General features: G+C 36.3%; 1 protein-coding gene across 1 annotated transcript in view; it reads left to right on the forward strand.

Annotated features, from left to right (window-relative positions):
* The window catches only part of AP1G1 (adaptor related protein complex 1 subunit gamma 1), an 81,244-nt gene that overhangs the window by 6,252 nt on the left and 52,169 nt on the right, over positions 1-22,823 (forward strand). Inside the window, exon 2 of the mRNA XM_058707862.1 lies at positions 15,921-16,124. Coding sequence (XP_058563845.1) covers positions 15,924-16,124 — 201 coding nt within the window. The 5' untranslated portion in view covers positions 15,921-15,923. The remainder of the gene's footprint in view (positions 1-15,920; positions 16,125-22,823) is intronic.

The following is a 22,823-nucleotide window of genomic DNA, read 5'->3' on the forward strand; positions in this document are numbered from 1 at the left end:
GGAAACAGGCTCCAGGCTCTGAGCCATCAGCCCAGAGCCTGACGCGGGGCTCGAACTCACGGACCGCGAGATCGTGACCTGGCTGAAGTCGGACGCTTAACCGACTGCGCCACCCAGGCGCCCCATGGTTTTTTTTTTTTTTAATCTTTTTAATTTATAAAATAATAGGTGTCCATTATGATGAAAAAAATCTAAAAACATATTTAAAGTTATCATTTCATTCGTTCTCTTCAGTGTTTGTCCCCAGCCATTTAACCAGGTTATGGGTATACTTCATTATTTCCCTCCATGCTTGGTCAAGTGCAGTGTATACTAACATAAATGTGCACTTCTATATGGATTCTTTGTATTTATAAAAGGGAGATCATATTTTATATCACTCTGTAACAAACTTTTCTTAATACATCCTGGTCAGTAAATATAATTTGATCTTGTTTTTTTTAAATGTCCCTATTGGGGCGCCTGGGTGGCGCAGTCGGTTAAGCGTCCAACTTCAGTCAGGTCACGATCTCGCGGTCTGTGAGTTCGAGTCCCGCGTCAGGCTCTGGGCTGATGGCTCGGAGCCTGGAGCCTGTTTCCGATTCTGTGTCTCCCTCTCTCTCTGCCCCTCCCCCGTTCATGCTCTGTCTCTCTCTGTCCCAAAAATAAATAAAAAACGTTGAAAAAAAAATTTTTTTAAAAAATTAAATAAATGTCCCTATTATGTCTCATAGTATGAATGTGTACCATACATAACTTATTTGGCTATTTTCTTATGGATATTTAAGTTGTTTCTAGATTTTGTTAATACAAACAGTGATACAATAAAATCCTTGTACATGTCACCTTATTTATTGCCACTTTTAGTTCTACAGACTAGAGTCTTCGAGGTAGGATTTCTGGGTTAAAGGAAATATACTTTAAATGTTTTTATTGCCAGATTATTTTCTAAGTAGGTTGTCATAAGTTCTACCTCCACTAGCCGTGGGCTTTCTATGTCATCACATCATTAGATGTAAATAGTTTTTACTGGTCTGCCAGATGATGACTACTCTCTCTGTTTGTCTTAATTTTAATTTTCCTGGCCATAATTCGAGCTAGCCTCTGCTTTTTTTTTTTTCTATCTGGATTTCCTTTATTTAGAATTTTCATGTCTGGTTCCTTTTTCGCTTTTCTGTGCATTTTCTTGGTTTACTTTTGTTTTTCCTCATCTTCTAGGAACACCTTATGGTATATTAATTCTTTGTTGTATAATACATGTATTTATTCATCTGGAATTAACGTTTATATGAAGCAGGGAGTCTTATATGGTTTTCCTTTATATAGAGAGACAACTACATGAGGACTAAATAAACCATCCTTTCCCCAATGAATTAAATGCTATCTTATAAGTTTCCATGTATGTTTGCTCCACTTTTGGTTCTTTTTTTCTCTTTTCTTTTTATTTTACTTTTTTGAGTATAATATATTTGTAAAAAGTTACACTGTTAAGAAAAGCTCCTCTCTAGGGGTGCCTGAGTGGCTCAGTCGGTTGAGCGTCCAACTTCGGCTCAGGTCATGATCTCACGGTCTGTGAGTTTGAGCCCCATGTCAGGCTCTGTGCTGACAGCTCAGAGCCTGGAGCCTGCTTCGGATTCTGTGTCTCCCTCTCTCTCTGCCTCTTCCCTGCTCATGCTCTGTCTCTCTGACAAAAATAAATACACATTTAAAAAAATTAAAAAAACAAAAGCCCCTCTCTGGGATTCCTGGGTGACTCAGTCAGTTAAGCATCTGACTCTTGGTGTCGGCTCAAGTCATGATCTCACAGTTGGTGAGTTTGAGCCCTGTGTCGGGCTCTGTGCTGACAGTGTGGATCCTGCTTGGGATTCTCTCTCTCTCTACTCCTCCGCTTGCGTGCCTGTGTTCACTTTTTCTTTTTCAAAATAAATAAACTTTTTTTTTTTCAACGTTTTTTTTTTTTTTTTTTTAATTTTTGGGACAGAGAGAGACAGAGCATGAACGGGGGAGGGGCAGAGAGAGAGGGAGACACAGAATCGGAAACAGGCTCCAGGCTCCGAGCCATCAGGCCAGAGCCTGACGCGGGGCTCGAACTCACGGACCGTGAGATCGTGACCTGGCTGAAGTCGGACGCTTAACCGACTGCACCACCCAGGCGCCCCATAAATAAACTTTTTTTTAAAGAAAAGCATTTATCACTGTACTTTTTTATTTTCTTGATTATTCTTGAACATTTATTCTTATCTATTGATTAAAAATAATTCTTTGGGTTCACAAAACCTCAAAAAAGTCTACTGTTCAGAATCGCATTATTCATATATTAATTTTGAGAGGCCTGACATTTTTAATTATGATAATTTTTCCTTGTGACTTTCCATTTGTTTAGATCCTGTTTCAGTTTTAGGTCCTTCAGTAAAGGTTTCATAGATTTAATAGTCTTCTTCATGTAGTTCTTATGCCTTTCTTGCTAAATTTTTTCCTAGATATTTTATAGTTTTTGACACTATCGTCAATGGGACTTTCCCCCTCTATTTCTAATGTCAGCAACATTGGTTAAAAATGGACCTTTAATTTCCTGTGGACCAGATCCCTATCCCCCCCTTTCTTGGTATCCAGAATGAACAGAACTTTGAATTTATGAAGAATATACTAGGGAAGCTTTGTTATCTTAGCGTGAAATCATTTTCTAGTAATTTTCTAGTAAACTTTCTAATGTCATCCTGCAGAAAAGACCTTTAGATAAATGTGACTTTGTCTTTTCAGGATGGATGTTATCTTGTTATTTTGAAAGTTTATAGTTTTGCTTTACTAATCCATCATGATTTTTAGTACTTTGATTTTTCAAAGCACAATTGATTGCTCAAGTAATATATGTTCATTTAAAATACAGCAGAAAATGTACAGAAGTTAAAAAGGCATGTATATTTCTACATGGCACAGAAAAATCTACCTTCCTTAACATACATTATATCCTTTGGGGCATATCTTTTATTATTATTATTATTTTTTTTAAGTTTATTTATTTTGAGAGAGAGCGCGTGCATGTGAGCAAGGGAAGGGACAGAGAGAGAGAATCCCAAGTAGGCTCAGCACTGTCACCATGGAACCCAACATGGGGCTCAATCCCACAAAGATTGTGACCTGAGCCATAGTCAGAGGCTTAACTGTGACTGAGCCACCCAGGTGCCCTGGGGCATATCTTTTAAAAAAAACAAAATTTTTGTTCTGAGAATTTTGTGACAATTTTTGATAAGTGTGGGCTCCTTGGGACACTTTTGCTAATAGTAGGTTGAGAGAGTAAAATTTGCTTTTTATTTTATCAGTGTCAAATTAGATATTGCTTGTGTTTATTGTTTATTTGGCCTTTATTTTCATGCATCTTAATGCAATTGAATTGTTCATTAGGCATATTTGCATTTATATACATCTGTTTTTAAATTCTCATTTTCAGTGAATTTTGGTTATGGATAATTAAAGGGGATGGCTGTAATTATTGTGGCGTTTTAGGGAGAATAGAACTTAAGACTTAGAGGAATGCCAGCTGGCTGCCTAGACAGGGTGTGGTGGTATCTTGATGTGGTCACACATTTCACAGCATTCCCTTAGCCTGGAAGATCGAGAAAGTCCATTTTAGTATTTCATCTAGGGATGATTTAGCCTAATCAAACTCAGTGATGTGTGAATTAGAATAACAATATTGGGGGCGCCTGGGTGGCTCCGTCGGTTAAGCGTCCGACTTCGGCTCAGGTCATGATCTCACAGTTCGTGAGTTCGAGCCCCACGTCGGGCTCTGTGCTGACAGCTCAGAGCCTGGAGCCTGCTTCACATTCTGTGTCTCCCTGTCTCTCTGCCCCTTCCCTGCTCATGCTCTGTCTCAAAAATAAATAAACAATAAAAAAATTTTTAAAAAAAGAATAACAATGTTGTAATTCACAAGGGGCTGTGCTTTCTTCTGGATTTTGTGTCTACTTTCCAGGGCACAAGGAATTTGGGAGACAAGATACTTGAAAAGATTAAGAATCACAAAGTTGCATTATGAGCCTGAAGCCAGAGTGTATAAAGTTGAATGGTCTTGAACGTTTCATCATTCTAGGCCATGGTGAAACCTGATGAAAGAACTATCCCTGTCCCACAATGGTGTTTACATCTGTAGTGACCAAAATACTTACTCCCAGATTTAATCTCCCTTATTCAAACAGTGATGTACTAACACTTCTCTTCCCTTTTCTTCACACTGTAGAACATTTCCCTTCTATGAGCACATTTCTTCATACTTTGGAAATAGACTTGCACTGCCTCCCCTTCCCTGTCGCCTAATACGCAAAAGAAAGAAAACCACAAAAACACAAAGATGGTGAAAACCTAGTTAAGTCAGATGAATGACAGCTGGTATCTGTAAGATATATCGGAAAGTAAAAGCGTGATCAAAGATTAATACTGTTGATCAATTTGGTGAAAGCTTTCTTACTACTTTGGTCATAGTGTTTTGCAAGTTGTAAATGCATTAAAGCAATTCAGATATTCATATGCAATAAAAATCTGAAATAGGGCTTCTGTGTGGAGCATATAAAAATATAAAAATATAGGCCATATGGAGAATGCAGGACAGAAAGCACAGTAACTTCTTTTGGAGGGTTTTGCCTTGTATTAACTTAAGTCCCTGGAGTGTTCTTAGCCATACTTAAGAACTCAGAAAGCGGATGTTACAGGGTAATCACTGGCAAAGTTAATTGAAATCTAATTTCTTGTATCTTATTGTTTAGCAAGAAAGACTTCAAGTACAGTTTTTGTGTTGGATAGAAAAGGAGGTAATTTTAATATTGAACAATTGCTTTTAATTTAAGATTTCTTTTTAGGTTAGAGCTCACATAGGTTCAGGTTTAGGGAAAGAAGGACAATGTAGCAGCAGTAACCCCAGCTTTTTGGTTATATATTCTTAACTGTTGGCTGGTGGTGATTCAGAGTTCACAGCTAGGTAGTGGGAGTTCAGAAACAGTGGGAGTTCAGCTTAGTTAACTCAGCTGGGTAGAATAGAGGACTGGGTTGAGTCCTGGTGCCTATCCCATTGCTGTTGGTAAGTAGCTGGTGCACATTCTTTACTTTGTGTGCTTTGGAAAGGACAAATGCATTTTCTTTATCTAAGATGCTTCTAGCATTTAGAATTTAGTTAAATGCAGTATTTATCAAGTTCCTACTCTTAGGTAATGGGAATACAAGGATAAATAATATCAACAAGATCTGGTCTTTAGGAGCTTATATTTGACTGGGAAAAATAGGCTTTTCAAAGAAAAAAAGGTAATCATGGCCTGGAGTTGGTATTGCAGTAGGATGAAAATCTTTATCAACTAAAGAGGTTTGTGGAGATTTTGGAAAATAACCATTTTCTCCATTTTGGTATAAATTTTAGGAGAATTGGAACATATGCAGTCATTGTTTTATCTTTTCTGTTTCTTTCCTATAGTAAGCATTAATAATTTTGGTTGCTCTTTGGGTATATAAAGTAATTAATTTAAGCTCCAAAACCTCACTTTGTTTACATTATGGGTAGAAACTTAAAAAATGAATTTCACACTTACTTTTTGTTATTTTTCAACATTATGTATTAAAAAACCATTAATGAAATACATTTATCTACAATCTGTTTATCTTAACAAGTCAGACTTTTAATTTTTCTGTGTCCTTTTTCCATCCTTGTCCTAATGAGTATTTGAGAACAAAAGGGACATCTTATTTTTATAAAATGTACAAGCCATGCAAATGTCAAACATATGGACACTTAGGCATTGAATAAAACCATTGAAATACTAAATGTAAATAATATAAAAGGAGAAATGGATATAAACACAATTATAGTGGTAGACTTTGACATATCTTTCTCAGCTTTTTAAGGGTCAAGTAGTTAAATTAATAGGAGCACATAGTATCTGAACTCTATATTTTAGAAATTGTTACTCCTCAGGTACAGTTTTATTATTTTATTCACTCAATTGTCACCTTAGTCTTAAAACACAACTTTATAGGACGCCTGGGTGGCTCATTCAGTTGAGTGACTCTTGGTTTTGGCTCAGGTCATGATCTCTTGGTTGGTGAACTTGAGCCCTGTTTTGGGCTTTGCGCTGGTAGTGCAAAGCCCGCTTGGGATTCGCTCTTTCTCTCTCTCTCTCTGCCCCTCCCCTGCTCATGCACTCTCTCAAAAATAAATAAACTTAAAAAAAAAAAAAAAAAAAAAAACCTTTATATTTCCTACAACCACTCTAAGAAAAAGGAAAAAAAATGACTTTATTGAGGTATACACAATATTTAAAGTCTATAATGGGATTATAAATGTATTATGGATTGGATTATGAATTATATGTAATGTATATAAAAGTCCTAATGCACATATTTACTGTATAGAATTAGATGTTAGGATACAATTTTATATCCAGGTTTTTCCACCTCTGCATTAAATGTTAAATGTTATGTTATTGAACCATTTATTGATAAATCAGGGTCTTGTAAAATAATTATGGTACTCTTTGTAATTTAATACTTTTAAGACTTTAGGGGAGAGTTTAATCCTTTTTGCTAGTACACTAAATAGGCTCAGATTACTGTGCTTTGTGTGTGTGTGTGTGTGTGTGTGTGTGTGTGTGTGTGTATTTAAGATAAGTATTTTAGGGGCGCCTCTGTGGCTCAGTCGGTTAAGCATCTAACGTTGGCTTGGTTCATGATCTCATGGTTCGTGAGTTCAAGCCCCACGTCTGGCTCTGTGCTGACAGCCTGGAGTTTGGTTTGAATTCTGTGTCTCCTTCTCTCTCTGCCCCTCCCCCACTCGTACTCTGCACGTCTCTTTCTCTCTCTCTCAAAAATAAATAAACATTAAATAAACTATGTTAAGGTAAGTATTTTAATTTTGGATTTGTAAAAAATTATAAATTAAGGTAATTACTATGGAACTCAAAGGCAGAGATTTACCAGCGATTTGATCTGTTCCTATTCATTTATTTATTTTTAATGTTTATTTATTTTTGAGAGAGAGAGTGAGACAGAGCATGAGCGGGGGAGGGCTAGAGAGAGGGAGACACAGAATCCGAAACAGTCTCTAGGCTCTGAGCTGTCAGCCCAGAGCCCGACGTGGGGCTTGAACCACTAACTGTGAGAACATGACCTGAGCCTAAGTCAGACGCCTAACCGACTGAGCCACCCGGGCACTCCTGATCTGTTTCTTTTTGATTAATCACTTAAAATTTTTTACAGGGTAAGAATCTGATGTAGGGGCGCCTGGTTGGCTCAGCTGGTTAAGTGTCTGACTTCCCCTCATGTTCTGATCTCAGGGTTCATGAGTTTGAGCCCTGTGTCTGGCTCTGCACTGACAGTGCTGGAACCTGCTTGGAATGCTCACTCTTGGCCCCCCCACCCCTTGCTGTCACTGTCTCTCAAAATGAATGAATAAGCTTAAAAAAAAAAAAAACTTTAAAAAATCCTTTATGTAAAGGGCACAAACTTTTTAGAATTGTGGAAAGAGTACAAGCAGATCTGTCTTGAAATTTTCAGTTGCACAATACAGTATTGTTAACTGTAGGCACAATGTTATATAGCAAATCTGTAGAATTTATTAATCTTGTTACTATGCTGTTTGGATACTTGTTTCTGCTCTATATAGGTTTTATTTTTTTGCTTTGCTGCTGCTGCTGTTTCTTCCCTTACTGTAAGATGACATTTTGTTGACTGTCCATCTTCTTCCCTAAAACAGCTTCTGTCCCCTGGTCTCCAGCCTCCTCTGTTTCCCTTTCAGTTTTCTAATTTGTAAATCAGAACCTACAAATAAAGTGGATGTTTTCGTATGTTGATGTGATGCTGTCTATATTGCTGCATGACGTTATAAAAATAGGTTTCAGATTCTCAGCTATGTTTAGCTAAGTCATCACTATAATCATATTCATACTTTATTTTTTAAAAAAGGATAATTTGTTATTGTTAGCAATAATAGATGCTTAAGTTACTGTATTTTAAGGAATCTTGTGGTTTTCGAGTATTTTGAAAGGCAAGTAAAAACTCTTAAAATAAGGAAATCCTCAACCTTGTAATAAGAGCAAGTAGGTTGTGTTTTCCAGGTTATATATTCTACAGCATTCGCTACATGGATTAGATATATTTGAATTTAGTTTTTTTTTTTTTAAATTTTTTTTTTTCAACGTTTTTTATTTATTTTTGGGACAGAGAGAGACAGAGCATGAACGGGGGAGGGGCAGAGAGAGAGGGAGACACAGAATCGGAAACAGGCTCCAGGCTCCGAGCCATCAGCCCAGAGCCTGACGCGGGGCTCGAACTCACGGACCGCGAGATCGTGACCTGGCTGAAGTCGGACGCTTAACCGACTGCGCCACCCAGGTGCCCCTGAATTTAGTTTTTAATATGAAACATTTCAGACATAAAATATATGAAGAAGAATAATAAGTACTCAATTATCCACTACCTAGTCTCAGAAATAAAGCATCACCAGTATAGCTGAAGCCTTCTGTGTGTTACTCTGTTCCTCATCATATTCCCCTCCCTCCCAGATGTACCACAGTGTTGATCTTTATGCATGTTTCACATGTTCATTTCATGCATATTCTTACTCTCTTACTGCATTTTTGTATCTCTAAAGAATAGGTTCTTTTACACATTTTAAACCTTTATGAATATTAGTACTGTGTTATTCTGCAACTTATTTTTGCTCAAAATTAATTTATTATGGATAGTTTATGTAGGCAACCATTATGGCCAACATTTATTTATTGGATACAATGTGTGTGGCACTGCGCAAGAAGTTTACATGTATTCTCTTTTAATTCTTGTAGCAATCCTTGGAGGTAGGTACTCTTCCTGTCTTACAGATGAGGAAATTGAAGCTCTGGGATGTTGTCATTTGCTCACGGACACATAGCTGATAAGTGGTAGACCTGAGATTCAAATTCAGGTAATTTTACTTCAGGGTCATCATTTTTATTTTATTTTTTTAACGTTTTATTTATTTTTGAGACAGGGAGAGACAGCATGAACAGGGGAGGGTCAGAGAGAGGGAGACACAGAATCTGAAACAGGCTCCAGGCTCTGAGCTGTCAGCACAGAGCCCAATGCGGGGCTCAAACTCACGGACTGTGAGATCATGACCTGAGCTGAAGTCGGCCGCTTAACCGACTGAGCCACCCAGGCGCCCCAGGGTCACCATTTTTAACAGTGCTTAGGGTCATTGGATAAGGGTAAGGCTGCACAGACTTTATCTCAGTTTCTGAAATTAAAAACAAACAAAAATGCCCAGGAGTTCTTCATAATTCTTTTGGTCTTAAAATCTGATTTGACCAGACATGACACTGTAGTAGTTTATTTTTCTCATTTGGTGTGAATATTCATATGTTATTTCAGAAATATTGTTTGGTAATGAAACTGTTGCTCCAGTCATGGTAGGTGAGTTTTGACATAAAAGATATGCACTGTATTACTTTTCTAAAATTCAGAAAATTCTAAGTTTTGCTCTTAATAGCTTTGGAAAACAAATTGTAGGTTGGTACTGTGCTACAGATCTCTTTCTACATGGGATTTAGGAGTTGTTGAGCTGATGCAGAAAGCACTTAATTTTGGAAAAGAAAAAATTTCTAAGTATATTGAGTTAGTTTGGCTGTGAAACAGTTTAGCTTACCCTAAATACAATTTTCTGTTCTGTCATTGGTCAGTAGTTTTTGCTGTTATTTTATATGGCTGGAATTGTAAAAATCTGTTTTCCTCACTAGACTTTTGAGTTCTTAAGGGTAGAGATTACAACGTTGGAAGTCGTCAGCACCTTTTGCAATGCCTGACATAGAGAAGGCTCAGCAAATATTTGTTGAATGAGTGATTGGCACTTTTTGGTATAACATGTTTCCCTGTTACTTAGGTCATCTATGGGATAGTATGACTAATTGAATTGGATAATGCATGCATGACGATAACTTCTAATTCCGTAGTTTTTATTCTCCTTTCCCCCTTTGAAATAGATATAAATGATGCTTATGTCGATATTATTTATGGTACTATTTACTCTGTAGTCTAATAGGCCCTGAACTGTTAAACTTTTTTTTTTCATTTTTTTTGATTAAAGACCTTGCAGTTTTCTGAATTCAAGATTCTCAAACTTAATGTCCAATTTTAAAAACTGCGTTTAAGTGCTATGTTTTGAGAGTTCCTTTTTATAGTCTAGTTACAAGTCCTTGTCAGATATGTGATTTGCAGATATCTCACTCTGTAACTTGTCTTTTCATTTTCTTAACAGTGTTTTTCATAGTGCAAAAGTTTATAATTTTTATGAAATCCAGTTTTAACATTTTTCTCTTACGGGTGTGCCTTTGATGTAATGTCCAAGAACTCTTTGCCTAACCCCAGTCAAGAAGGTTTTCTCCATCATCTTCTAATGGTTTTATATCTAGGTCTATGCTTCATTTTGAGTTAATCTTTGTATAAGCTGTGAGATTTAGGTAGAGGTTCAGTTTTTTGGCATATGGATGTCCAGTTGTGATATTCATTGAATTGTTCATAGTATCACCTAATTATCCTTTTAGTGTTTGTGATAATAGTCCCTTTCGTTACTGATACTAGTGATTTGTGTTCTTTCTCTTTATCATCTAGCCAGAGGTTTATCAATTTTATTGGTCTTCTCAAAGAACTGGCTTTTGATTTCATTGACTTGACCTTTTCCTGTTTTTTTCCTTCTGTTTTTTAATTTCATTGATTTCTATTTGTCATTATTTGCTTTTTCCTACTTGGATTTATATTTCTCTTTTTCTAGTTTCTTAAATAGAACCTTAGATTGAGATGTTTCTTCTGTTCTTACACAAACATTTAATGCTATACATTTCCCATTAAGCACTACTTTAGTTGTACTACAGATTTTAATAAATGGGTTTATGTTTTTGTTCAGTTCCATATATTTGCTAAATTCCCTTGATATTTCCTCTTCACCCATGGATTATTTGGGAGTGTATTGTTTAATTTCCAGGGCCATCGCAAGTTTTCCCGTTAGCTTTCTGTTACTGATTTCTAGTTTTAATTCTGTTATGGCCAGAGACTGTACTTTATTTTATATGATTTCCATTAATTTAATTTATTAACTTTTTATTTAAAAAAATTTTTTTTAATGTTTATTTATTTTTGAGACAGAGAGAGACAGAGCACGAACAGGGGAGGGTCAGAGAGAGAGGGAGACAACAGAATCGGAAGCAGGCTCCAGGCTCTGAGCTGTCAGCACAGAGCCCGATGCGGGGCTCGAACCCACAGACCGTGAGATCATGACCTGAGCTGACGTCGGACGCTTAACTGACTGAGCCACCCAGGCACTCCTATTAACTTTTTAAAAAAATGACCAGGACATGGCCCATTTTGTGTATGTTCTGTATGCAATTGAGAAGAATGTAATTCTGTTGTTGGTTGAGGTGTTCCATAAATGTTGGTTAGATCCAGTCAATTGAAGATGGCATTCAGGTCTTTTATATCTGTGCTGATACTCCGTAGTTTTATCATTTACTTAGGTGGCATGTTTAAGTCTCTGTAGTTGGGGGGTTTGTTTATTTTTCCTTTGATAACTGTCAGTTTTTGCCTCATGTATTTTTTAAACTATATTGTTACATACGTGTGCAGTTAGGATTGTTGTATTTTCTTGGTGAATTCAGTCTTTTATCTTGCAGTGGGAGAATAGAGAGTGACTTACTCCATGCTCTTAGGATCACAGCTCCTCTGGTCAGAGAGAATTCCCCTTCCCTAATTTTTATATGGCTGCCTATTACTGCCATTGCTGTTATGGCACAGCCACTGCCATTGCAGTGTTGCCTAGAGGCAGTGGTGGAGGGAAGGAAAATATAGAAAGCCAAAAGAGAGAATTTCTCCCATTGTCCTTCTTTTCCTGCTTCCTGGATCAGAGAGAGAGGGTTTTTCTTAGAGCTCCTTGTCTGTACTCCCTGAGCACTTTTGGGTTTGGGGCTGTCATTGGGTCCAGGCTGGGCAGTACTGGAGGAAGAATGATAACCTCTTGCCATTTTGATGGAACTTCAGATTCTCCTCTTTCTGGAATCTGCTTGCTGTCATTTACTTTTTAGCATCCTTGGGTAGCTGTGGCATGCATTTTATCCAGGATTTATAGTTATGGTCAGAGGGAGAGACAGGAGCCTCCATGGAGTATGTTTATTCCATCTTCCCTGGAACTGGAATTTTTTGTTTAGTTTCTAACTTAGAATGTATTCTGAAATATACTAAACTCTTTATTATGTAAATTTTGTTTTTCATTCATGCCTACTAAGACATTTTTTTTTCTTTTTTTTAAGTCTATTTATTTTTGAGAGAGACAGAGTCAGCCTGAGCAGTGGAGGGGCAGAGAGAGAGAGAGGGAGGAAGAATCCCAAGAGGGCTCCATGCTGTCAGCACAGAGCCCGACACGGGGCTTGAACCCACAAAATCGTGAGATCATGACCTGAGACGAAGTCGGACACTCAACCGAGTCACCCAGGCACCCCTTACTCTTAAATTTTTTATCCTAAAGTCATTTGTATTTGTAGTCATTGTGAAAGTAGTTCTTCAAGTAGATCTCTAGTTTAGCTACGAAGATTTTAAAAAATTATTTATAAAAAATTTTAAGGATTTAAATGCTTTGTTTTTGGAAGCTTTTTATTTTTAAAAAGCTTCTGATGGGGTGTTTGAGTGGCTCAGTCGGTTAAGAGTCCAACTTCAGCTCAGGTCATGATCTTGCAGTTGGTGGGTTTGGGCCCTGTGTCAGGCTTGATGCTGACTGCTCAGGGCCTGGAGCCTGCTTTGGATTCTGTGTCTCCCTCTCTCTCTACCCCTTGCCTGCTCACGCTGTCTGTCTTTCTGTCTCGCTCAAAAAGGAATATTAAAAACAAATAAAAAAATTAAAAAGCTTTTGATTATTAAAATTTTCTAATATATATGAAAATAGAGAATAATACAGTATAATTTAACATGCTCATATCCCTTCAGAGTGATCAACATTTTGCCCATTTTGTTTCTTTTTTTCCTTCCTTAATACTTTTTTCCTCTAGAGTATTTTGAAACATCCTAGCAGTCATAAAATTTTATCTGTAAAGATAATGTTCATTTTTGAAATATTAAGAAGAACTCTAGCCCTGGAGTTCTAAGACATGGTTTGTGTGCTGGCTCTGACACTTACACCTTTGTAATCTTAAGCAAGTTGCATAATTGATTTGAAACGAACTTTCTTCATAGGCAAAGCAGGTATAATGATTTCTGCCCTTCATAAGGGTCTGGAACAGGGATACCTAGGTGACTTAGTTAAGTGTCCCACTCTTGATCTCAGGGTGGTGAGTGTAAGTCCCACATTGGGCCCACAAATGGTCTGGAACAAGTGAAATAATGAAGATAGTGAGTATAAGAATGTTCAAACACTAGGCCCTCAGTATTTCTATTAAAAAATAACAGAATAACAGTATACACGTAGTTTTATATAGTTTAGTACACGTGATCTTAAGAGGGCTAACGGAGGAACACAACCAATACCTAGAGAACTTGGTAAATTCCTAATGTACTATCCCTACCTTGAGGAGTGATGCCATAGTGAACAAAGCCTCCTGGTTTGTGCGATTAGAACATTGAGAATTAATGGTTTAAGGGTTCTACAGCTTGTATGTACTGAAGATGATGGTAATGGTATCTAATTTTATCATTTTTTTTAACTTACTGAGGTACAAGATACCAATAAAATGCACTTGTTTTCTTTTTAATGTTTATCTTTTTATTTTTTGAGAGATACGGAATGTGCGTGTGCCCAGGGGAGGAGCTAAGAGAGAGGTAGAGAGAGAATCCCAAGCAGGCTCTGTGCTGTCAGTGCAGAGCCCAGTGTGGGTCTTGATCTCACGAAATGTAAGATCATGACCTGAGCCTAAATCAAGAGTCAGATGCTTAATCGACTGAGCAACCCAGGCACGTGTAAAATGCACTTGTTTTAAGTGTGCATTTCCGTGAATTTTGAGAGAGATCTATGCAACCATCATAAACATTTCTATCACATCAGAAGGTTTCCTTGCATCCTAGTTGATCACCATCCCTACCCTCAACCCCAGGCAGTCATTGATCTCTTTAGCATCACTATAGATTAGCCTGGTCTTTCCTAGAGTTTCATATAAGTAAAATCATAAAGTATGTATTTTCTTGTTTCTTTTTTTTTTTTTTTTTTGCTCATCATAATGTTTTTGAGATTCTTCCATGTTGTGTTGGTTCTGTTTCATTCCGGGAAGTATTCGTTTATTATTATTCACCTATTTATGGATGTTTGAGTTGTTTCCAGTTTTTAGTAATTATAAATGAAGATTCTATAAAGATTTGTGTACAAATCTTGGTGAGAACATATGTTTTCATTGCTTTTGGGTAAATACCGAGTGGATTTCCTGAATCCTATGCTAAGTATATGTTTAATTTTACAAAAAATGCCAAACTATTTTCCAAAGTAGTCGAACCATTTTGTATTCCCATGAGTGGCTTGTGAGAGTTCATTTGTTTTATATCCTTGCCAGCACTTGGTATGGCCAGTCTTTTAAATTTTAGCCATTCTAATACTGTAGGGTGGTATCTCTCTCTCTCTCTCTCTCTTTTTTTTTTTTTGTTAATTTTTGTGAGGGACAGAGAGCGAGCACAAGCAGGGGAAGGACAGAGAGAGAGAGGTGGGAAGGTAGGGAGACAAAGGTTCCCAAAGATTTCCTCCTATGTTTTCTTATGGAAGATTTTTAGTTTTGGCTTTAATGTTTAGGTCTATGACCCATTTTGAGTTAATTTTTGTATATTATGTGAGGTTAGGGTTCAAGGTTAATTGGTTCTTTATATAGATATGTAGTTGTGCCAGCACCATTTGTTGAAGGAATACCCTTTCTCCTATTGAATAACCTTGGCCTCTCTGTTGAAAATCAGTTAAGCTTATTTGTGTGGGTCTATTTCTAAACTTTCTATTTTGCATCATGATCCTGAGTCTGCCCTTAAATTCAGTTCCACATTGTCCTGATTACTGTAGCTTTGTAGTATTTCTTGAAATTAGGTGGTGCAGATTCTCCAACTTTGTTCTTTTTTCCCCTTAATTTTGGCTATTATAGGTTTATCATTATTATTTAAAAATTTTTCGTGAGAATATGATTCTAATAGTCTTATTCTCTGAGATTGGTTTATTATTTTTTTCCTCATAACAATTTTCAAAGAGTACCCAGTGTACCAAGATGATTACTGTTTCTTGGAAGTGTTTAATTCTGATAATTGGTCTTCTCCTGATCTCTCATTTTGTTGAGTTGAGCTTTTTTTTTTTTTAATTTTTTTTAACGTTTATTTATTTTTGAGAGAGAGAGAGACAAAGTGCAAGTGAGTGAGGGGCAGAGAGAGGGGGAGACACAGAATCCAAAGCAGGCTCCAAGCTCCGAGCTGTCAGCACAGAGCCTGATGTGGGGCTCGAACTCACAAACTGCTAGATCATGACCGGAGCCCAAGTCGGATGACTGAGCCACCCAGGCGCCCCAGTTGAGTTGAGCTTTGATTGTGATCATATTCAGTATTCATCTGATAATTTATTGAGCTCTGTTAACAGTTCAGCAGAAAATAATCTGTCTTCTCTAAGGTTAGGCATAGAAAATATGTCTTTTCTCTTTCTTGAGTAAATATTTGGGTTGAGTTAGTTCTTAACATAGTTTGATACTAATGATGGATTTTACATACTGATGTATTCTGTGTCTTATCTTGCTTAATACTTAACATTTTTGTTTATATTTTTTCCAGAAATTTACCGAATTAATGGGTTTGTATGTAATAGCTTTGCTGAAGCTTTATATTGTTGGACTGAGCAAGTCTTGAATTCTTAAAAATTGGAAATTTATGTGAGAAGTTGTGTGAATGCTTTTGGTAGTGAAAAATGTGAACATTTTTATTTAATGTCTTTCTATAAACAGAGGATGCCAGCCCCCATCAGATTGCGGGAGCTGATCCGGACCATCCGGACAGCCCGAACCCAAGCCGAAGAACGGGAAATGATCCAGAAAGAATGTGCTGCAATCCGATCATCTTTTAGAGAAGAAGACAATACTTACCGGTGTCGGAATGTGGCAAAATTACTATATATGCACATGCTGGGCTACCCTGCTCACTTTGGACAGGTAGGCTGGGCTGAGACCACATCTAGCAAGGCTATTCTTGTTGGAATGACAGCTCAAGGAGGGCAAATGTTTCCCCCTCAGTGAGGACAGAATATTCTTGATAGTCTTGTAATCTGATCATTGTGGAACTGAGGGTAGAAGTGAGAAAGTTGCAGACCTGGAAACCCATGATACTGCTGTCAGTTGTGCTTTCCATTGAGAATCTCTCATTATATGGATTAGACTAAGTTTTGATGGTGGCAGTTAGCTTACTTAAAGACTGACCAGGATAACCAGTAGATTGTGATTGGTCTGTTAGAGCGGCTGGACTATAATGAATATTTAAGAAATGTTTGCTAAATGTTTCCTTAATTATATTCTGTGTGCACGATGATACAAGGAGGAACACTCCAAATAGATGTTTTTAAGTAAAATAAGTTGCCACATCATGGCATTTATGGATTTTGTCCTAATTACTTTGTTACTGGGTTGCTAGAGTGACTGTGCCTCCTGATTTTCTACTACACACAAATGCATATTATGAGCTATAGCCAATCTAGGTTTTGAGCATGGTATTTGGTATTCAAGCAAGACGTGCTTTCTTCTATGTTTATACATATGGGGATGGAGTCACAGAGAAGGGTTTAGTGGGTTTTTAAATTCTTATTAATGCCATTAAATTTTATCTTAGATAATTTAAGAATTGTATTACATACTAAATAGTGTTCTTAAGGAAATGATTGCAAAATTGAAAGAATGTGCAACATTAGGTAGAAGGAGAAAAATACCATCCATGTTTCCATTATTCACAGATAGCTTTTGTTAATGTTTAATTTATCCAGGAAAATGGCCACATTTATCTTTTATTCAGCTCAGTAACTCCAGTGAAAGGAGATCACCCCACCTCCGAGTTAAAACAGTAATGGGATTGAATCTTATCAGACTGACTTGGGTTAGTTTTATGCTTATCTTTTGCCTGGGAGTGAGATCACCCTCACTAGAAATACATGATTGAGAGTGGAAGACCATTAATTTCCCAAAGGAAGATTCAGGTGTTAGTATCAGAGGAACGGACCAGGTACTAGGTAGACAAAAACAACAGCTATCTACTCTGAATAAACATGTTATATGTTTTTACCACATCAAAAAGTGATCCAGGTGGTTATACATTTAATGCATATCATAGTATAAAGCAAATAGATACTCATACGTTTTTGTTGGTTGATTTTAAGTAGACCCATTTGGTTAGATTTATAGAAATCTGATATGTTGAGCTGTAAAAGATAGTCAAGGATGGCAAGGCGTGGGGAATCTCTTAAGCCCTCCACTCGAGATAACCACTGTTAACATCATGGAGTTAAAGGAGTTCTTTTAAGACCACTTGTTGAATTTAAAATAATAGGATAGATTTAAGACTGATGATATTTCATCTGTGAAAGAGCAATCTCTATATTTCTAAGAGTCATTTCTATACTGTATGTAAATAAAATATGCTTTCCAGCTTTACTAGATGGCTTTTTGGGGGGCATTCTGGAATTTAATTATTTGATAAGACATTTAATTCTTAGGTGGAAAGTGTTAATACTCAAGGAAACTGTACTAAAATTGTACCCCCCCCCCCCCCCACAAAAAAAAAGGTTTTTCTGAGTGAATCCCACTTTTAAGTCCCTTAATCTATTTCCTCTTGGAGTAAATCCTGGCCCTATCCAATCTTGCCCATCAGAATTTTTTTTATAACATATCCATAAAAAGATTCATATCTCGGTTCTCTCACCTGCATGTATGAATCACAGTACTATTTTCACTTAACTATGTGTAAAAACAGCTACCATTTATTGCATTTTATTTGTTTATTTTATTTGCACTTGTACTGTTCATTATGATAGCTAGTAGTTGTATAGCCACTGGTCTTTTGAAATGTGGCTTGTTCAACTGAGGCGAATATTAAAGGAAAATAAATTTGGGGGGATATTGATGCAGTTACTGGAAAACTTAAATGTTTTAGACAACTTGAGTATGTGAATCTACTTTATCAATTGTACATTTAATGAAGTCTAAATACAGTTAAAATATTTTTGATGGATATATAGTGTACATATTGAGATGTGCTGTAAGTGTAAAATATATACTGTATTTAGAAGCCTTAGTACAAAAGAAAGCTGTAAAATATCTAATAATTTTTATGTGGATTATATGTTGAAATGGTATTTTAGATATATTGGGTTAAATAAAATATATTATTAAAACTAATTTCACCTGTTTCTTTTTACTTTTTACTGCAGTATCTAGCATGATGCTGTTCAATAGAAATAAAAATATGAGCCAGATATGTAATTTAAAATTTCCTACTAGCCACATTTGAAAAGTGTTTTAAACTTTACAATAATACCCACAAGGTGGGTAATTCTCATATTGCAGATGAGAAAACTGAAATTCAGAGATTGACTTGTTTAAATTCACACAGCTAGTAAATATTAGGGAGAGGATTAGAACTCAACTTTGTATAACGCTAAAACCTGTTCATTCTTTGGGTATAGTTTAAATATGTTTCTTAACTATTTATTTAATTACTTTAGTCCTGACTTGCTGTACAGAAGATTTGAGGTAACATACATGACCAGCGTCTGTTTAAAAAACAAAACAAAAGGATGGTAGAAAATAAGAATTGGGAAAAGGAAGAATGCAGAACCCAAAGCCACTGTACTTGGTGATGGTGAGGCAGCTAAGGCAAGAAAAAAAATCCAGTTACATGGTTGTTATAACCAGAATTTAAAAGCACAGCTACAGGAACCAGACTGCCTGGATGTGAATTATGGCTTTGTTACTTTACTATCTTTGATTTTTTTTTAATGTTTATTTTGAGGGGGGGAAGGGCAGAGAGAGGGTACGAGAGAGTCCCACGAACCATGACCTGAGCCAAAATCAAGAGTCGGATGCTTAACTGACTGAGCCATCCAGGCTCCCCTCCTGTTGGTGATTTTGAGCAAGATCTTTAACCTTTCTTGTCTCAGTTTCCTCATTTGTAAAATGGAGACAATTTTCATACTCTTTTATAGGATTATTATTATGAAGATTAATAAATTACTAAATGTTAAACATTTAAGTTTTCTACATAAATAATTCAAGTATTACTGATTTTACTATTCCCTCAAGGACAGCAAAAAAATTTCTTTGAAAAGTCACTGGATTCTGGGGCACCTTGGTGGCTCATTCTAGTGTCTGACTTCAGCCCAGGTCATGATCTCACAGTTTGTGGGTTTGAGCCCCTTGTTTGGGCTCTGTGCCGACAGCTCAGAGCCTGGAACCTGCTTTGGATTCTGGGTCTCCCTCTCTCTCTGCCCTCCCACCCTCTCAAAAATAAATATTAAAAATTTTTAAAAGAAAGTCACTGAATTCTAAAATAGATTTTTATTTATTTATGTATATATGTTTGTATATAATCTCTGCACCCGTGTGGGGTTCAAACTCATGACCTCAAGATTAAGAGTTTCATGCTCTTCCAACTGAGCCAGCTAATTGCCCCTAAAATAGATTTTCTTATGTGAGTCTTTTATCTAGGAGCCTCTTGATAATATAAAACAGTGTATCTTCAACATTTTTACAACAAAAGCCATGATAGATTTGCTGTATGGTTTGTAACCTTTCATGTATTTGGCTTAAACACAACCTAGAAATAAAGTTGAGTTAAGAGGTGGGAGTAAATGTATGGGAGTAAAAAAATGGCGGCTTGGGGGCCAAATTCTTCCACAGATGTGTTTTGTATTGCAGAGTACATTAAATTGTTTTGAATTTGCTGCCAATGTAAAAATCAAGGAACTTATCATAGAAATCTGGATTTCTGGTTCCTCTTAGAAATTAGAGGATTTTACAACACTGGATGAACATTTTCCCAGAGCTCTAATAGGCTGGTGACCTTCTCTAGGTGGGGCTTAAATTCTCTATTTCTTCCCATTTCCAGCCTGGCCTGCTATACCCAATTATCTGTCTACAATAGTCTTCCCTTCCATCAATAGAGTATTTATAGTACTCCACTTCCTTATGTTTTTTAAAGTTTTACAGTGTTCTCCATAAGGTCTTACACACTTTTGGTGAAATTTATAGGTTCCTTGGAGCTCTTCTTCCGATTGCAAATAGCAGTCTTAAAAGTTGAATAATTAGGTTTTAGTTATACAGAAATATATCATTGATTTTTGCGTATTTCTCTCCCTAGCAACATTATTGCACTTCTAAGAGTCCCTGTGGACTTCATTGTTTCCATATAGTCAGTGCTGTTGTCTGTAAATAATGTCAGTTCCCTAAGTTTCCATCCTTATCCACATTTTTAATTTCTTTACCACACTGTACTTGTAGTATAATGGTGATAGTAGGCATCTTTGTGTTGAGCACCCATAAGCCCAGATTGTGGTCTCCAAATACCCATTTTACTCTAAAAGGGCCAGGACCCATTAGAAAGATGGCTGATCCGAAATCTGGAGCAGGAGATACACAAATTAAGTCTGAACTGTCTTACTGTGCCAGAGAACAAGAAAAATTACAGAGGTCGTGTTAAAAGGATTTAGTAGCCACCAAAAGTGGCTTTTTGTTGTGCCCCCAAATGAGAAAATTTGAGCATTAATAAGGATAATAATAGTAGTTGGAATATACCAAGTAAGTTTATATCAGTGAGTTTATATCAGTGACTTAATAATTATTAAACAAATTATAAAAAAAAACTCCATTGGTCATCTTTGGAGGATACTAGGTACTCATTTTGAAAACTGACATTTATCCTGCCTTTGCTAAACTTTCTGAAGGAACTATTGTTAACCCAGTGGTACATATAGAGAAGTTGCTCCTTAGAGGAAAAGTTTAATAAGTAAATAAAGAATAAAATAATTAGAATATTACCATTTTGCAATCCTTGATGATCTTCAATGCTAATATCACAAATGAGAGACAACCACCAGGAATAATTATATATTTCCTGATGAAAGTTTATACCACCACCTATGAAGTGTATTTGCTAAATGGAAACAAAATAAAAACTTAAAAACCTGAATCTGATCAAGAATCCTTGTCTATTTAACAAGGGACATTTATAAGAGTGTTCATTGCAGCATTGTTTCTAATATGAAAATATTGGGAACAATCTGTGTCCACAAAAAATAGGTAAGTTGTGGTATATTCACATGTGGGATACTGTATTAGCAATTAGTATAACTGAATTAGAGTTTCTTGTTTGGATATGAGTAATACTCAAAGATCTTGAGTGAAAAGAGGAATATGGTATGATACTTAATATAAACCGTAAAACATTCAAAAACAACCAACATGTGTAGTAAGGACATACGGCATGGCAATTTAATGATGAACAGCAGTTTTGAGTTTTGGTTACTCGTGGGATGGAGAGAAGGAAATGGAATTGAGGCAGAGTGTATAGAGGGCTTCCATTGAATTTGTTATATGAAAAAATGTAAAAGTAAGGGTAAAATGTTAAAAGTTGATAAAGCTGGTTGGTGTGGGTTAGGAGTGTTACATGATTTTTGTGTATTTTGGAGTGAAATATTTCATAATTTTCTGAAGAAGAGAAATGGAATGCAATAGCACTGTGTTAAATGTTTTATTTTTCCCCCCTCTGCTGGAAGAATGAAATAGACTGGTCTCAAATACGGATTTTTATGTTGCCAGACTACATAGTGGTAAAGCAGTTACAGGGTCAACTTTTAAATGTGTGTGTGTTTGTGTATAAACTAGAAAGTTTTTTCTGAATATTGAAATAAAGGTAGCTTTTTAAAATACCTAACCAATCAGTTGCAGATCCATTAATGTTTATGTGTATCTTTTTATCAAGGTGATTGTTTACATCATAAAGCTCAAATGTTAAATTTAAAAGCAAATGTACATGTGCATTTGACCTTGTGGGAAATTGTTCTGAAGGCTAACAAAATAGGTGCAGCTTTTTTCTTAAAGGGCAACTAGATTAAATGTTGATAAAGGGCAGTATTTGTACTTGTAGAAAAAATGTAACAAGGCCAGAAACCTTTTTAAAGAAAGTGCTTTGAAATTTGGAGAAAATTGAAACACTGAGTTATCTGCAAAATGTTTATAAAAATCAAATTGTCAGGCTTTACCTGAAACCTATTCCATCAGGATGTTTTTGGGGGTGACCTACCTATTTCAAAACTTTCCCAGGTGCTTTTGATCAGTCATGTTTGGAAACCACTTTCTTAAGGCATTGTATTTATTCCAGAGGGAGCTGGTAACTTCACTTTTTTAGGCTTGTTGCTAATGGCTGCCTGGAATGTTTCTGCTGAGAAAAATTCTTAGGCCACTTTAAGGATCAGCTGTAGAGAATTAGTGACTACTGTATTTGCCTTGAAAGCAGGGTGTGGAGGGCAGTGTTAGGGTGGTCTTTCATGACATGGCCTGATTATCTTAGTGATGAGGAAACTGAGGCCCAGGTTGTTGAAATAACTTTAGTTCTCTTAAACTAAACCCAGGATTATGACTCTAAATCAAATTGCTTCTTTCTGTTCCACTATGTGTTACATAAAGAGAGTGGAATCTTTCTCTGATGTTTTTTTTTTACTGTTTCTAACCTGAATGAGTGCCCTTCCTAATTTGTTTTCATAGTAGCTTGTGCATAATTGTCACAAATATTTATGTAAATAAAATACATAAGTATATAAATATTCATATATATATATATGTTTCATAGGATAAGTATATGTGTATCACACT

This window comes from Neofelis nebulosa, chromosome 17 (assembly GCF_028018385.1).
Source record: "Neofelis nebulosa isolate mNeoNeb1 chromosome 17, mNeoNeb1.pri, whole genome shotgun sequence".
Taxonomy (NCBI): Eukaryota; Metazoa; Chordata; class Mammalia; order Carnivora; family Felidae; genus Neofelis; species Neofelis nebulosa.